This window comes from Antechinus flavipes, chromosome 2 (assembly GCF_016432865.1).
Source record: "Antechinus flavipes isolate AdamAnt ecotype Samford, QLD, Australia chromosome 2, AdamAnt_v2, whole genome shotgun sequence".
NCBI lineage: Eukaryota > Metazoa > Chordata > Mammalia > Dasyuromorphia > Dasyuridae > Antechinus > Antechinus flavipes.
The window spans coordinates 218235904-218253978 of record NC_067399.1 but is presented as its reverse complement, the minus strand read 5'-3'; the positions used below and the strand labels follow the sequence as shown (position 1 = coordinate 218253978).

The 18075-nt window shown below is 38.7% G+C and overlaps 1 protein-coding gene across 1 annotated transcript; it reads left to right on the top strand.

The window, feature by feature from the left end:
- The first annotated feature begins 11619 nt into the window (after positions 1-11619).
- Positions 11620-14274, top strand: KCNF1 (potassium voltage-gated channel modifier subfamily F member 1). Its single transcript, XM_051976191.1, has 2 exons — positions 11620-12096; positions 12371-14274. The coding sequence occupies exon 2, from the start codon at positions 12395-12397 to the stop codon at positions 13898-13900; it is 1506 nt and encodes a 501-aa protein (XP_051832151.1). The 5' UTR covers positions 11620-12096; positions 12371-12394; the 3' UTR covers positions 13901-14274.
- Positions 14275-18075: the final 3801 nt, after the last annotated feature.

The following is an 18075-nucleotide window of genomic DNA, read 5'->3' as shown; positions in this document are numbered from 1 at the left end:
GTACCACAACTGCCAAACACAAACATAGAGATGGGAGAGGGAAAGTTGAGAATAGGAAATAGAGACAAGATACATAACATAGCTTGAAAAAACCCTGAAACAGAAGTCACAAGTCTTTCCTATAAACCTTAGCTTTGTTGACTTCTCAGTTTTGGATGCACAGTACTTCCACTCAATTCTATAAGAATTTTAATTAAAATCTTTTCTCAGTGTAGGAAAAAATGAGACATTGATTCACTGTTAGTGCAATTGTGAACTGATTCAGCCATTCTATAGAGCAATTTGGGACTATATCCAAAGGGTTATAAAACCATGCATATCCTTTTGACTTAGCAATGTTAGTACTATGTATCCAGAAAGAGATGAAAAAACAAAAGGGAAAAGGACCTACATGTACAAAAATATTTATAGTAGTTCTTTTCTTGTGGTAGGAAGTTCGAAATTGGGAGGATGCCCATAAATTGGGAAATGGCTGAACAAATTGTGATATATGATTGTGATGAAATACATCAACAGAAGTTCTATAAGAAATGATGAGCAGGATGAGCTCAGAAATTCATGAGTTGATGCAAAATGAAATGAATTGTGTACAAAGTAACAGCAAAATTGTAAGATGATCTGCTGTGAATGACTTGGCTATTCTCAGCAATACAATGATCTAGCTCAACTCTGAAGGACTTATGATGAAAAATGCTGTCTATCCCCCAAAAAAGAACTGATTGTGTCTGAATATAAGTTGAAGCATACTTTAAACAAACTTTCTTCATTTTAAATGTTTCTCTCTATCTTTGTTTCTTTGTTTCTCTTTCTCTCTCTCTTTCTTTTCTTTCTTTTTTTCTTTTTTTCTCTTTCTTTTTCTCTTTTTTACAACATGACTAACATGGAAAAGATTTGCATGACTATATTATCAAATTACTTGCCTTCTCAATGAGGGTGTTTAAAATGGTTTTTTACGTGTAACTGGGGAAAAACAAAATACTAAATTAATTTAATTCTCAAGAATTTTCTTCATGTCTCTTCACAAGATAAGGGTTATAAGCTCAGTACCCTTAGGATACAAGTTCTCTTGGTTCTCTCTTTCTCTTTCTCTGTCTCTCTTTCTGTCTCTTTCTCTCTGTCTCTCTCTGTCTCGTCTCTGTCTGTCTGTCTGTCTGTCTCTCAAAGTTAGCAATTATGGTAATAATCTTTCAAAAAGGACCAAGATATCACCCTTCTAATGTGATTGATTCTCTTTGAGAAGGAAGGATAAACAATGACATCTTTTAAACCCTCAGTCTTTGCTTCTCTGGAGAATGATGGTTGTACTTACACAGTTCAAAATATAATTGCTGCTTAAAGAAACAGTAACAGTACTCTTGAGGGAGAGTTACTGAAATTGATATCACACTACCATGGGTTTAACCACTTTGTTCCCCACCTGGAGAGAATAAACTCCTTCTTAAATGAATATGTACTTTCTTTCCACAGGCTTTTTAATGTTACACTTTGCTCTGTATGAGTGTATCCATAATGAGACTGTTCTCTGTGTTGCTATATCCAGCACTTTTCTATTCTCCCTTTTACATTCATCTTCACTCAGTTAAACTTGCTCCATGCATTGTTGTAACTGGGTACTGCTCCAAAATTAGTTTGAAAATGAATATATAAACCAGGAGGTTCTTGTAGGTTCTGTCCTCTAGACCTAACCCCCAACACTCATGGAGATGTGGACGATTTAATAGAACTGACTATCTTAATATGTGGTCTCTGAGTCATTCCTTCATTCTCCTTAAAACAATTCTGTACATTTCCTGAATTTCTAAGCTCTCTTATTCCTTCCTGGTAAAAATATCTTGGAAAAAAAAAAGGAAAATGAATTCACTTCATCAGCCAATTTGAAAGTATCATTTACTTTCCAGGTCTTCTTCGATTTTCAATCATATACATTCCTTATCAGCCCACTCCTTTTCCTGATTCCCCTCCCCCACATTAGACTCATAACAAGTTTTTGGGTGATATGTTGTCGCAGGAACAAATTCTAACTTGAAATATTGGAGTCTTTTTAAAAAATCTGATTGTCTTTGCATTCTTTGTCTTTTTCTTTATGAATTGATTTTAAACATCAGTGAAACGAATCTAGAACTAAAGAGCTATTTCAGCCTCCACATTACATGTAGTAGTTGTGTACCTTTGGTAAATCCTATTTCCTTTCTAAGGCCTCAGTTTCTTCTATAGAATAACAATCATAAACTTATTCAACCCACCTTGATCAGGTTGCTATGAAGAAGTATTTTGAAAGTGTGTAAGTGCTAGAAGAGTGGAAAATGTTGATATTATTTTGGGGATAACAATCCTTCAACTATCTGCCTTAGGAGCCTATTATAAGATTCCTATCAGACAATAGATGTTAAGTACTTAATAATCCTAAAGTTTTGAATAAAGATAAACTGTGATTATGATTGTGGTTGCTATCTTTATTCTTTAAATTTTTTTTCCTCATGGATTTCAGATAAAAACAGTTATGAGACAAATTGGTAGTTTGTTATTATCCATAAATAGTTAATATTCTGCATATCATTATACAAGCAGAGAAAGTAATTTCTTTTCTTTTTTTCTTTTTTTTTTTGTAATTAAGTTAAAGTATTAGGATGTAAGCTCATCTCCTGAGGCTCATTGGAGGCATTTTAGGAAACACTCCAAAAGCAGATTGGATGACATGTGCTTCATTCTGTTTCCATAGGATTTTTATTTCTTCTGTCGGGCCTTGTTGTTCTGTTTTTAGGATCAATGTTATATTGAATCTTATGGTTTAATGTTAGGTCTAGATGATTTGGGGCAATGGTTCTCTCTGTGATATAAAGCTCTAGCACAGTTTATTGGTGAATTCTCAATGACATTTTGAGCTTTATATTTGTTATATAGAGATTTTTAATGTGTTTATATTGTTATTGTTGTTCTTTGGAGTAACACTACTGAACTGATTTAATTTGAGTAAATAACAGTTGTTAAATTGTGGTTAAGAAGAGTCACTGAGAGGAAGTAACTAGGTTTACTTAAGAAAGCAAAGGACATCTTATCAGGGACTGCTAGAGGAATGAAGGATCCTACTTGTGAAGAAATTGTGACGGAGTTGGTGGGGAACAGGATAGAGGAGTCTGTGAAGCAATAATTTCTTAGAAGATGTGGCGAGAAAAGATCAGTGGAAAAAAAGAGTGGGAAACAGTGGAGATGGGCTGCCCATGCTAATTAGTTTGGATAAGCACTTGATTATGCAAACAATTTTCTGCCTCCCTCCCTTTCTCCCTTCCTTCCTCCCTTCTTCCTTTCCTCCCTTCTTTCCTCCCTTCCTTACTCCCTTCCTCCCTCCCTTCCTCCTTCCTTCCTTCCTCCTTCCTTCCTTCCTCCTTCCTTCCTTCTTCCTTCTTCCTTCCTTCCTTCTTCCTTCCTTCTTCCTTCCTTCCTTCCTTCCTTCCTTCCTTCCTTCCTTCCTTCCTTCCTTCCTTCCTTCCTTCCTTCCTTCCTTCTTTCCTTCCTTCCTCCCTCCCTCCCTCCCTCCCTCCCTTCCTTCCTTCCTTTCTCTATCTCTATCTCTCTGTCTGGCTCTATCTTTCTATGTCTCCCTTCCCAATATTGTCTTGATTGTCATAACTCTAAATAAACTCATAACAGGCACATAATAAATGCTTATTGATATATTTTTTTCAATTAACTTGGAGATTATAGAGAAAACTGGGAGGAGTGTGGCAGCCATAACATCTGCTAGGCAACCCATAATAGGAGTCTGTTACAGAGCTAAATTGAAATATATGTCATATTATTGTTCTTTTTAAATCAGAAAACTGAGGATCAAAGATGTAGAGAAATTACCTTAGCATCATTAAGCTAATGGATGGTGGAGTCAGACCTTGAATCAAGGGATCCTGACTCCAAGTCTTTTTTTTTTTTTTTTCTTTGCATCTCATCACATTGTACTGACTTTCCAACCAAATAAATAAATATCTTTAGGCTTGTTCTACATAGGGAAATATTTATTTTGTGCTAGAATTATGATTTGAAATGGAACTTTTCCCAAGTTAATGCTTGTTGTGGGGAATAAATAAGTGCAAAAGCAATGGTGAACTGGCAAATATTTAATAGCCAACTTTTCGGTGGGGGGAAAGTAGGCTAGGTACATTTTGAAAAATTTATCTTCATCATTAATATTTTCCCCATCACTTTCTTGAGTGCAATTAACAAAACAATAAATCAAGCCCTAATTCTAGTTTGCTGATTTCTGAGGTGTAAATGCTTACACTGAAAATATAACAGTCATCTCTTATGAGTTAGTACAAGTTGGTTCCAGTACAACACTGGGCAAAAGCATTAATTTTACAGGGTGAGGGTTGGAGCATTTTGTTTTTCTGTAGATCCATGTTCTCATTTGGCTTAAAACTATTCAGTGGAAAAGAAAGTATCAGAGTGTTCTTCATAGATAAGTAATAAGGAAAAAAAATCAGTGGTTAGAGTATGGTAAAGAATATTGTTAAAGAGAATCCAGATCTGATTAAGATGATTCATTCAATCATTCAAGTCATTCATCTACTCATTTCATTCATTTCTTGATTAATTGATTCATTCATTCAACCAGCATTTAGTAAGTAGCTATTATGTAAAAGGCCTTGTGCTGGGCACAAGCAGGGAGGAGGGGGGAAAGAGGGGGAGGGAGGGGAGGTCTCAGTTAAATTCTAGCTTTCATGATAATTTGTATGAAATTAGGCAATTCACTCCTTTGTCTCAATTTCCTCATCTGTAATGAGAAGTTTGGTCAGACTAGAAGATCTGGACATTTCCTTGTAAATTCTAAAATATTATGATTTTATGAAATGATATGCTTCTGATGAAACTTATAATAACAATCACAAAAATGTTTTCAAAATACATAAAAACATTTTTAAAAGATTGTAACAATAATACAGTGCTATAAGATTTGCAAAGCGCTGGGCATGTTTTCTTTTTGATACTCAAAACAGGTCTGAGAAGCAGGTGTTATGATTACCTCCATTTTATAGATAAAAAGATTGACTTATGATAACACAGCTGATAACAGTAAACTGCAAAATTTAAACATAGATCTCTTCTAATTCCAAGTCTAGTGTGTGTTCCATTATGTCTAGAGGCAAAATTATAAATAACTAAAATAAAAATATAGAACATAATATGTATGACAGAAGTTTGAATAATGTTATAAAAGAGGAGAAAAAATCATGTTTGCCAGGGACTTCATAAAAGAGATGTCATTGGAATTGGGTCTGAGAAGAGGGATAGCTGAATCATTGTCTTTATATTTTAGCAAGGCTCAAATAATTTCCAAAAATCTTTTAATCAGGGGGCAACTAGGTGGTGCAGTAGGTAGAGCACAAGTCCTGGAGTAAAGAGAATTTGAGTTGAAGTTTGATCTCAGATGCTTGCTAGCTGTGTGACCCTGGGTAAATCCCTTAACCCTGATTGCCTCAAAAAAAAAATCAGTCAGATAAGGTTCTTTTTGATCTAGAATCATAAACTTAAAAATGGGAGGAAGTTTCAAGGTCTGAATCCTTTATTTTATAGTCCATGTAGCACAAATTCTTTATTTTGAAGTGAGTTGATAAGGGTCACACATAGTGACACTACAGTGCTTTGAATCCAAATCTTCTAATTCTAAATCTAGGTAATCCTTCCTCCATACGATCTACTGGACTTCCATCTTCTCTGTTCCTGTAATATTGCTGAATTAAAAGAAGATGTATAGGAATAAAATACAAGTAACACAGTTTCTTTTGGGAAGGGGGTGGGCTCAGTGTAGCCTAACAATTAGAATTGTCTTGGAGTCAAATGAACATTCTCGTCTGCCTCATAGGAAAAACTTGTCCTGTAGCATGATGTAGAGAAAAGAGTGTTGGAAAAAGGAGAGACTCCAGATGATATGTATCTGAATCCTGATCATGTCATTTACTACTTATGTGGTCTTTAATAAACCAATTAAACTCTCTGGACCTCAGTTCTTTCATTTGTAAAATAAGGGAGGAGGGGATGGATTTGATCTTTGAGCTCCTTTCTATTCCACATTTATGGTCTTAATGAGGCCATCACAGAGGTTCTCAAGACTGGCAAGCCAGTTGGTGGTAATGAACTATAACAGAGCTTCTTAAATTTATTTTTCCATTTATGACTTTTTTATTCCTGAGAAATTTTGAAGCAAGCCTATCTCGAATTTGAGTTGAGGTATTTCTAGCAGCATTTATGCATGTGCATGCAGTCAGTGTAAAGTGTGCAGGTTGAGTGTTTAGAAACCAAGGCTGTAGTGAAGTTGCATGCTAAAACACAGGCAAGAGCTGCCAGATACACTTCGTATTCATTATACATTTGATTTTGAATTAATTTTTGGTTGTTGCATTCAGAAACATTTTACTGTTGCCAAATTTTGTCAACCCACTCATTCAGTTATGTGATCCCACATGGGACTGAGACCCACAGTTTATGAAGTTTTGGTCTAGAGAATATGGGTTGAACCAGTTGGTTGCTGGGGTGCCTTCCATTAGTGAAATTCTATGCAGACACACCACCTCTCTGGACCTGAGTTTCCCCTTCTAGAAGTGAGAGCGATGGACTAGGTCAGAGGTTCTTAAAGTTTTTGATCTCAGGAATGAGAGTGATGGACTAGGTTAATAGTACTTAAAGTTTTGGTCTCAAGCTCCCAAAGACTATAGTTTTTGCTAATATTTTGTTAATGTGGGTATGCTGGTAAATGTTCAATAATCTGACAAACTTTTAAGTTTAATTTGCATTGTTCACATTTTCTCCATTACTTTTCCCCCATCCCTGAGGTAAATGGGATTAAGTGACTTGTCCAGGGTCACATAGCTAGGAAGTATTAAGTGTCTGAGATTAGATTTGAACTCAGGTCCTCTTGACTTCAGGGCTGGTTCTCTATCCACTTGGCCACTTAGCTGCCCCTTCTCCATTACTTTTAACTAAATCTAGATAATAAATAGAACAGTTAATCAAGCCCTGATTTACAGTGGTTTGTCAATTTTTGAGATGCAAATGCTCAAACTGAAAATTTAATAATTGACTCTCACTGAGAAAATTCTGGCTTCAGAACATTCCTTGTTTTCTTTATCAATATTTTCCATATCAGATATGAAGACATCTTAGTTATAGTGAAAATCATTTTGATATTATGGACTCTTTGAAAGGGTCTTGGAGATTCTCAGGGTTCCCCACACCAAAGTTTGAGAACCAATGGAGTAAGCAATCTAGAATTCTTGAATTCTTTGAATTCTTTGCCAAGAAAACTTCAAAATAGGGTCACAAAGAATTGGGCATGACTGAAACCACAAAAATTATTGTCTATAGTAAACCTCTCTCAGATTCAGGTTCCTTCACTATAAAATGGTAAAATAATAATAGCTTTCTCTCAGTCCTTTCAGAATTGATATGAGATGATAACTGTAAAGCACTTCACAAACCCAAAGGTGTTATATAAATGCTAGATATTAGAAACATCATGTTTTTAAGTTAAAGTTAACAGCCAATCCATTACTAATACTTCCCTCACAATTGTCAACAGTTGCCTACCCCTCTCCCCCAAATTTGACTTTTTTACACTTTTCTCAATAGCTCTGATTACCTTGGTTAGAGTGTTATGATATTATTTTATGTTAATTTCAGAAAGTGATTTAGAAATCCATCATATATTGAAACACAAGCAAGTAGCCAAACTATTGCAGCTGGGACTGTAGAGTAACATCCATTTCTTGGCAGCTAGGTGTTTCAGTGGATAGAGCACTCAGCCTGGGGTTAGGAAAGCTTGAATCCAAATCCAAGCTCATACACTCATTAGCTGGGCAAGTCACTTAATAACTTTTGTTTGTCTTAATCCACTAGAGAAAGAAATGGCAAACCAATCTGATATTTTTGTCAGGAAATCGTATACACAGTCACAAAATGTCAGACTCTGATTAACAACTCTCTTCTTTAGTTTATATCAAGGCTTCTTAAACTTTTTCCACTCATGACCACGTTCAATCAGAGAAATTTTTATGTGACCCTGGATAAATAAATAAATATATAAAACAGATATATAAACCAAACATTTACTGATAATAAATCATAATTTTATGACACCTCACATTTAGTTATGGGACTCCATATGGGGTCTCGTCCTATAGTTTAAGAAGCTGGGGTTTACATAGCACTGCTCTTTTATTTCTCACTTTGTCTTCGATCTCCCATGTTTTCCTCTCTAACTCTACTGTCCTAAACATGAATGCTTGGCTCTTTTGTCTTTTCTAATGATCTCATATATTCTGAAATTTAAAGCTATCACCTCTCTGCTAGTGAGCTTCAAATCTCTAGTTCTAACCAAAACCTCTCTTCTGAGCTCCAATGTTGCATTCATCAGTGACTGAATGGGCACAATTGCCACAAGATTTATACGAATAACAAATATAATTCAAGGTTCACAGTATGAAAAAATAAGTAACTTGTTACTCTTAGGGAAGGCTCCCTGCTTAAGAAGGGAGTTGAACTTGTACCTTTTACTTTATTTTACTAGATTAAAAAAAATTAATGACTTTGTTGTTATATCACATTCCCTTTCAAATATTCCCTACTTTCTCCTAGTCAAAAACCTTAAAAGAAAAAGTAAAAGCAAAAGTTGTTAAGGAAAAGTAATGAACATATCATTTTGCCAGATAGAATATGTAATATTCAATATCCATAGTTCCCCACCTCTAAAATGAAGGTAAGGAGTATCATGTTTTCTTTTCTTCTCTGGAGCCAAGGGATCTTGATTCTTGAAGTATCTAGATAAATAGGAAAGAGAGGGTATTCCAACAGATAAAATGGAATGTTAGAGGCGGCTAGATGATGGCACAGGGAGTACTAGAGTTTGCCTCAGTCATGCTGGTCAAGTCATTTAATCTCTATGGGTATCAGTTTCTTCTACTATAAAATGAGAGGGTTGGACTCAAAGGGCCCTTAAAGTCACTGCCAATTCTATGTTTTTGATCTTATAATCCTAAACAAGTGTGTGCTTTTAAAGGTCTAACCACTGGTTCTCTAAAAAAGAAGAATAACACAGTTTAAAATTTAATTTCTGCATTGATAACACTTTCTTAAGTCTAGATAATGAAAAATAAATCAAGTCCTGATTTGTTTGTGTTTAATAGTTTCAGACTCTTAATGATCTCATTTTGGATTTTCTTGGAAAAAATTCTGGAGTGGTTAGCCATATCTTTCTCCAGTTAATTTTACAGATGAGGAAACAGGCAAATAGGATTAAGTGACTTGTCTAGGGTCATACAGCTTGTAAAACTCTGAGACTAGATTTGAACTCAGGAAGATGAGTCTTCTTGATTCTAGATTTGGCACTCTATCCATTGTGCCACCTAGCTGCCCTTATGTCACTTAGCTGTCATGATTTGTAGTATTTGCCAATTTCTGAGGTGTAAATATTTACACTGAAAATTTAACAGTTGGCTCTCTTGGGCTGGTTCTAGCAGGATTCAGTATATCCTGTGTATAAAGGCATAGTCAGGAAAGGTCAAAGCATGTTAGAGAGACAATAGATGTACTTATTTGGTTGGAGCAAAGAGATAGCAGAGAAAATCTCTAATAATTAGGATTGTCCAGCAATGCAATGAGTTACCCTCAAAACTAACAGGAATAAAAAATTTAGAACTGGAAGGGATCTTAGAAACCTTAGTCCAACTTCATCATTTTGCATACAAAGAAACTGTGGAACTAGATAGAGAAAGGTTGCCAAAGTAGAAAGAGGCACATCTAGGATCTCAAACTCAAGTAAACATTCTTCTCAGGAATATTATAGAAGGCATTTCCTCTGTGTGTGAGAGTTTGGACTCAATGATCTTTAAGTTGCAAGATAATAATTCTATGGGTAGTAGAAGATAACTTTGGAAAAAAAGTTGGGGCCACATAGTGGAACATTTTAATTATCAGGTTAAAGAATTTGGACTTATTCAGTTGGCAATGGAGAGCCAATAAAAGTGTTTGAATAGATTTGTGACACGATGAAAATGATGTCTTATGAAGATTATTCTGTTAGCATGAGCAATGATTACCTTCAATTTATTCTATATATGTCTCATCTACTTGTAGTAGATTTCATGTTGTTGCCCCCAATTGACTGTGAGATTCTTGGGAATAGAGACTGTTTTTTGTCTGTCTTTGCTTTTGGTCTTTTTTTATATCCTCAGAACTTAGTACAATTCCAAGCACATAATAGGAGCTTGCTTATTTGATTTGACTAGAAGTATTGAGATCAGGATATATTGAAATAACGCCTAAGTAGGGAATTTGACAAGGGTAGTAGGCATGGGAATGGAAAACATGGGCTATTTGGGAGGAACTTTATGAAGGAAGAATTGAAAGGATTTGATGACTGAGTGGGGTGTGGGTGGCAAATGAGGGAGAGGAGGAGTCAAAGATGACTCAGGTTTCCCACTTGGTTGACAGGAAGAATGGTCAAGATGGGGGAGCTGATTTTAGAGAGGAGATGAACACATAGGAAGCAAAAACAAACAACACAATTAAGTGCTGAATTATGTGGTGGAAAAATAGATCAGCCTAGTGGAAAGAACATGACTATCACTCAAAAAAAAAAGATTCCAGTCTTGTTGTTGTTGTTGTTTTTTCCCTATTAACTAGCAGTGTGATATTGTACAAATTGCTTTCCTTTTCTGGGACTCTCCAAAATGATAGAATAGAACCTACATTCTCTAAGATTTCTTATAGTTTTAATATGATCCGACCCTGTCACGAGTTGGATAAAATAGCAAGTGGAAATCCCGGAGTAGAGAAAATTTGATTTGAGCTTTGAAGGATGGGAAGAATTATGATATTGAGGATAGAGATTTGGATTAGGGACATAGGCATTTTCAGCTGAATGTGTAAGATTTTATTTGAAACCCTGAACATTTCTTTTTTTAAATTAAAAAAAATTATGGAAAAAAACATTTCCGTAACATCCACTGGGGCAGCTGGGTGGTACAACACTGACTTGGAGTCAGGAGGACCTGACTTCAAATGTGGCCTCAGACATTTAGCTGTGTGACCCTGGGCAAGTCACTTAACTTAATTGCTTCATTCCCTCTCCAACCCCTCAGCATTCGGGGGAAAAAATCAATGGCCAAGGTCACAGCCAGTAAATGGCAGAGTTGGGACAAGCTTTTTTTTTTTTTTTTTTTTTCCCCCTCCCCTGCCAGTTTCGTAGTTTTTACACTAAGCCCCTTGTTTTATCAGTTCCGACAGTTATATTATTTTAAAGCTGGACATCCTTTTTATCTGACTTTTCATTACGGGCTCAGAGGGTGTGAGAGTCAAGGGTCAGATATCAGGGATTTACAGCTAAAAGGGAGCTTAGAGACCAAGTAGTCCAGCCTCCTTCTTAGGAGAGAAAATTGACTCCAAGAGAGATAACCGTCTGTTGCACAGTAGCAAGAAGGAGAGTGTTCAAATTTGGGTCCTCAGTCTCCCGACTCAGGACTAGTTCTCTTTCATTTACATCTGCTAGAGAGGAGGCAGCAGCAGCAGAGGCAGCGGAGGCAACGGCGGTAGCGGCGGCAGCAGCGGGAGCAGCAGCAGCGGAGGCAGTAGCAGCAGCAGCAGCAGCTGCTGCTTAAGCCTGCTCAGACTAGTCTCTCAGCAGTGAGTTGAAGCTTTCTTGTGCTTTGCTAAATTTCACCAGAAGAGGGTATAGTTTTGAAAGCTCTTGACGTCAGCCTGGAATTCCTATTCTGTTTAGAAACAGCATTGGAAAAACAAACCCCTCTGAACAAGTTCTCCCTCTGAACACTTAACACTTAACCGTGCCGTAGGAGTCCAAAAGTAAAGTCAGGAGGACCTCAAGCCAAGCAGCGCCAGCCAACAGCTTTGGACTTGCATTCGAGGCCAATGGGGTGACAGCTCCCAGTGAGGAGGGTTTGGATCATCTGACCCATTGAAGCCTGCCGATGATACCTCTTTCTGTTAATTTCTGCAAAAGACTCCTGGCAGTTTTTCTGAGTCCATGAAGAGACATCCCTTAAAGAAGAAAAAAGCCCGGGACCTTAAATTTCAGGAGCACCCACACAGAAGGTGAGTTTCTTTTGCTGCTTTCTTCCATCTGAATCACACAAAAGTAGTTTTTCCTGGCTCAAGTTTCCTCTTGACTCCCTTTCTCTCTCCCTCATCCCCCATTCCCCTCACTCCCCCCACCAGCCGCCTCGTCCTTCCCCAGCAGCCTGTTACATACCTCGCAAGCTTTGACAGATTGTAAACGCCTGCCCGGAGCCTTCCTTTGCTACCCCAGAGCAGTCATTCAGAGTTTCACTATATGATCCCTGACTTGTGCCTTCATTGGTCTTTACAGAGACGGCAGCCTGGTGAGGGTTGGATGGAAGAGGGGAGCAGCCAAGACGGCAGGATGAATGTGGCAGGGGATTCCAGCCTGTTGGAGCTGGACAGTAACGGGTCAGAAAACACTGAAGACATAGAGATTGTGGTCAATGTTGGAGGAGTGAGGCAGGTTTTGTATGGAGACTTGCTAAGCCAATATCCAGAAACCCGGCTGGCTGAATTAATCAACTGTCTGGCAGGGGGATACGATACCATTTTCTCTCTGTGTGATGATTATGACCCAGGGAAGCGAGAATTTTACTTTGACCGGGACCCTGATGCCTTCAAATGTGTTATTGAGGTCTATTATTTTGGGGAGGTTCACATGAAAAAGGGGATCTGTCCCATTTGCTTCAAGAATGAAATGGAGTTTTGGAAAGTGGACCTCAAATTCTTAGATGACTGTTGTAAAAGTCATCTGAGTGAGAAGCGGGAAGAGCTAGAGGAAATCGCCCGCAGGGTCCAGTTGATCCTGGATGATTTGGGAGTGGATGCCTCAGAAAATCGCTGGAAAAGGTGCCAAAAGTGTATTTGGAAATTCATGGAGAAGCCAGAGTCCTCTTGCCCAGCCCGGATTGTGGCCATCCTATCCTTTCTTTTGATATTGATCTCATCAGTGGTTATGTGCATGGGAACTATCCCAGAGCTTCAGATTTTAGATGATGAGGGAAATCATGTAGAACATCCCACTTTGGACAACATTGAGACTGCCTGCATTGGCTGGTTCACACTTGAATATGTCCTTCGGCTAATCTCATCTCCTAACAAGCTCCATTTTGCTCTCTCCTTTATGAATATCATTGATGTGTTGGCCATTCTACCCTTCTATGTCAGCCTGACTTTGACTCACTTTGGGGCCAAGATGATGGAGTTGACCAATGTGCAACAGGCAGTCCAAGCCTTGCGCATCATGAGGATAGCAAGGATCTTCAAATTGGCCCGTCACTCTTCTGGGCTGCAGACCTTGACCTATGCTCTGAAACGGAGCTTCAAGGAGCTTGGGCTGCTCCTGATGTACTTGGCTGTTGGGATTTTTGTTTTTTCTGCCCTTGGCTACACTATGGAGCAGAGCCACCCAGAGACACTTTTCAAAAGCATCCCCCAATCCTTCTGGTGGGCCATCATCACCATGACAACAGTGGGATATGGGGACATCTACCCCAAGACCACTCTAGGAAAGCTGAATGCTGCCATCAGCTTCCTCTGTGGGGTCATTGCTATTGCCCTTCCCATACACCCCATCATCAACAACTTTGTCAGGTATTACAACAAACAGAGGGTGCTAGAGACGGCGGCTAAACATGAGCTGGAGCTGATGGAACTCAACTCCAGTGAAGGGCGACCTGGAGGCTCCCGGAGTGATCTAGACAATCTCCAGCCACAGCAGGAAGGGAAGGAGGTCCCTTTGTGGAGCAGCAGGCTAAAGGTTTCCCACAGTGACACCTTCATTCCCCTCCTCTCAGATGAGAAACATTATAGGACCCGGCTTCAGAGTTGCAAATGAACAGCAGGGTTTGGGGACTCTAGCCCTCCCATTTGGACACAAGACTGATGAGCTGCTGCCGAGGATATTGTAAGAATTGTCATTTGGGTGCCTGAAAACTGTTTTCCTTTCATTCCCCCTCTTTTCCCTTTTCCTCCACCTGAATACAAATCTTAATTACCCATTTGGGTAAGACTTTGCTTTTATTACCTGCCAATAGTTCATGACAGAACAAGGTCTAAGAGGTGATTAGAAAGCCAGCTCATCCCTGATGAGAAAATGAGGTATGTTAGTTACACGTCAGGCAATAGCTGTGACATAATTTGGGTGTGCCATCTGACCAATTTTCAGTTCTGTATCTGGTCTAATAAAGCTCCAACTCTATATACCACAAACCTGTGTTTTGGGTTTTGTCCCTGGACTTTTACCTACAAAAGACTTTGCTTGGTTCAAACACCAAAGCTGACTGTCATCCCTGAGTTGTGTGCAGTAGGTGTGGAGCCAGAGGGTGGGGGAGTATTTTTAGTCCAGATCTAATTAAAGATGTGAACACACACTGTAGGGATATGTCAAGTTAAGGAGGTTTGCCACATTCCAGACAGCTTCACATAGATAGTAGCAGAGAAAATGCTGAAGTCCTAGGTCTATATCCTGGTTCTTCCATTGACTAGACAATAAAAACATTTTCCTTCTCAGTACCTAGTTTTCTCACCCAAAATATTTGTTTTGGTGTCAGAATCCCTGGATTGAATTTCAATTCTTTTTTTTTTTTTTAGTCAAATCACTTTTTTGGACCTTAGTTTCCTCATTTATAACATGAGATGTTGTTTGAGAAGAAGGGTTCTTAATTTGGGGCTCTATGAATTTTGTTTTTTATTTTTACAACTATATTTCAATACAATTGATTGTATTCTATGTATTTTAACTTATCAATTTGAAAATCTTATTCCAAAGAGAGGACTAAGAGCTTTACCAGCCTGCCAAAAGGGTCTGTGACACAAAAAAATGTTAAGAAACCCTGGCCTAGATGATCATAAAAAGTCTTCTAATTCTAAATTTAGGATCATTTGATGAGGGAGGCAGAACTGGAAAGAACACTGAATTTGGAGTCAGAAGAAATGCACTTGAATCCTGGCTTTGTGATGCTGGGGTTAAGAGACTGCTTCTCCCTAAGACTCATTTTTCTCAGCTGCAAAGTTATGAGATTGCTCTGATTCCTTCCAGCTCTAAGATTAGACAATCCTAAAGGAGGGATTGTTGAAATAGATGTTGCTAAGGATCCTTCTAGCATTAAGATTTGCTTCTATTATGGGAACATTTTCTTTGTTTTCAAAAATCACATTTCCTTCTCAGCATAAATCATTCTTTAAGGTAGTTCCTTGAATCATTTTTATAAAGAGATGCATGCATAGAAACCAGTAAGGGGGAACATTGTTCTTGTTAATGACAGCACTGGAATTTCTGTAGAATGGTAAAATTATCAAGGATGGAGGTAGAGGGTCGAATAATACTTCTCACAATTGTATTATATTCTCTTACTGTCTATGGTCATTATGTTGCAAGATGAATGGAAAAGCTAAAAAAATACAAGTTGGTTGTATTATAATAGGGTGATCCAAAATATTCCTTCATGGTTCTGGGGTGTTTCGCTGTCTTCCTCTCAAAGCTGAGATTTTCAGCCCAAATTCACACTTTGCACAACTCTGTTGAAAATGAATTTGCTAACACTGCTTTATTGTTCTGGAGGCATAGTAGGAAACAAGTGCCTACAAAAGATTGGATGGAAATGGCAAACCACTCCAGCATCTTTGCCAAGAAAACTCCAAGAATAATATGATCCATGGGGTCATAAAGAATTGGACATGACTAAGCAATAACCATAATAATCAAAGTTGTGACTAGTGGTACCAGGGCAGGTTAAACCATTAATGATGCCAAACCATGGGATAGAGTTCTCATTAGGAGGGCAGTCTCGTGAAGCATGTGCCAGGGGTTACAATCAACCAGGCTTTACATAAAAGTGGGGAAAGCATTCCCAAAACATAGCTGGCATGGGGGCCTGGATCTGGGGCTAGCAGGCTTCTCTCAAGGGTCTATAATACTGCTTTGAAGTCTTGGATTTGGAACTAGAAATCCTGGCTCTGTTACTTAGTACCAGAATGACATGTAAAGAACCATGTGAGAACCTTTCTCTGGGTCTCAACTTTCTCATTTGTGAAATAAGGTTCATTATAGCTCTGAAGCCTACACTTTTCCTTCTAAATAATAATAAAAATAACAATAGCTAACATTTTGCTGGTCTCTTAAGGTCTGCAAAGCACTTTACACATGTTATCTCATTTAGCCTGACAGCAATTCTGTGAGATAGGTACTATTAATCCCATTTTACAGATAAGGTAACGGAGGCTGAGAGGTGACTTGCTTAGGATCAGAAAGCTAATAAGTATCAGAGACAGATTTTGAATTCAAGTTTTCCTGATTCCAACTTCAGTGCTCTTTGATCTCCTTTCCCTTCCTATTCTTCCAATTTACCCTTGATATACTGCAGGAATTGAACTGCTAATGTATAAAGCTTTGAGCAGAGCACTTGTCCAGTGAAAAGCCTCCATGGCCCCCCTTTCCATTCTGCAGTATAAGTTCTCACTACCAAGCCTAATTGTGCCCCTGGCACTAAGGGATGCAAGCTGTGGCAAGGGACCCAAGATGAGGCTGCCATGTTATGGGTGCCTTGTGCCTAATAGATGATCAATAAAAGGTCACCCACATTTAGTGGGGATAACAGAGGCATCTCAGCACAATGAAAGGCATCTTGGGGTTGGAGTCTGAGGGCCTGGATTTGAATCCTGTCACTATTATTGTTGTTCTGTCATTTTCAGTCATGTCCGACTCTTTGTGATCCTATTTGGGGTTTTCTTGGCAAAGATACTGGAGTGGTTTGCAGTTTCCTCCTCCAGTTCATTTTGCAGTTGAGGAAACTGAGGCAGAAAGGGTTAAATGACTTGTCCAGTGTCAAACTGCTAGTAAGTGTCTGAGGCTGAATTTGAACTCAGAAAGATGAGTCTTCCTGAGTCCAGGTGTTCTATCCACTGGGTCACCTAGCTCTCCCTGAATCTACTGCTTATTAGCCATCTGACCATGGTCTAATCAGTTATTCCCCTTTGACCGACAGCTTCTTCACCTATAAAATGAGAAGGTAGACAAAGAGATCTTTAAAGTGCCTGTTATCTCTCAATACCATTATACCTAGAGGGTTCAGGCCTCCAGTTGTCCTTATGATTCCCTCTGCCTTCCTGCTTCGCCCTACTCCCTGATATTTCAGCATCCATGGACTGCGTTTAAAAGGCCATGTAGGGAGAGGATTGTAGAAGTGGGTGTGAAAAGGGGAAGAGTTGCTTGTGTTGCTCTGCTGACAGGAAGTAGGGGTGGTGGTGTTACATGCTGACATTAATTGTATTTGTTAATTGTATTTTCTCATTTTGCTGTTGCTTCCTTTCCTTCCCACCCTGAGTCACTGAGCATCTTCAGCTGCCTGGCCACTGGAGACATGGGTATGTGTCTGTGTGACTGTATGGTTCCAGAGGTGAGCATCCTATTTGTAGGCACCCACAGGTGCCTGTTTGGGGCACCTCAGATCAGAGCACTGCTGTGTGGTGTGTGCCAGCGGGGTTAGGGAGCTGGAGAGGCAATGCAATTTAGCAGAAAGAGCACCAGACTTAGAGTCAGAAATTCTGGGTTTAAATGCAGCTGTAACAAGTTACTGCATTTCTCCTTCCCTCAGTTTCCTAAAATGGGACATAGTCCAGGTATTACTACCAACCTCAGGAAAATATTTTTTAATATTTTTTGAATCTCCATTATTAAAGAGAGGTTATAGAATGTCCTTCCCTGGAGGTCTTTTGAAATAAAGATCATGGTCTTCCCCAAACCTTCAGATTTGTAGATTAGGTGTATTTCTGACTAGGACAGAGGATTTTTCTCCTGAGCTAGTATCCAGTTTATCCCAGTGGGCAGAGCCTGACCAGAGAAAGGCCCAAGGGTTTCCTTATAGAGAGGGTTTTATGATTTGGAAGAATTGATAGGTATCCATGCAGCAGAATTTGGTGGTGCTGGAGAGGCTTTCTAAATATGGTGTCTGTGGCCCCCTTAATTAATGAGGCAGATAACTTGATTTCTAGTTCTTATTCTGAAGCATGGTA

Coding starts and splice junctions, on each gene's coding strand:
- KCNF1 (XM_051976191.1), top strand. CDS start 12,395: ATGGAAGAGGGGAGCAGCCAAGACGGCAGGATGAATGTGGCAGGGGAT.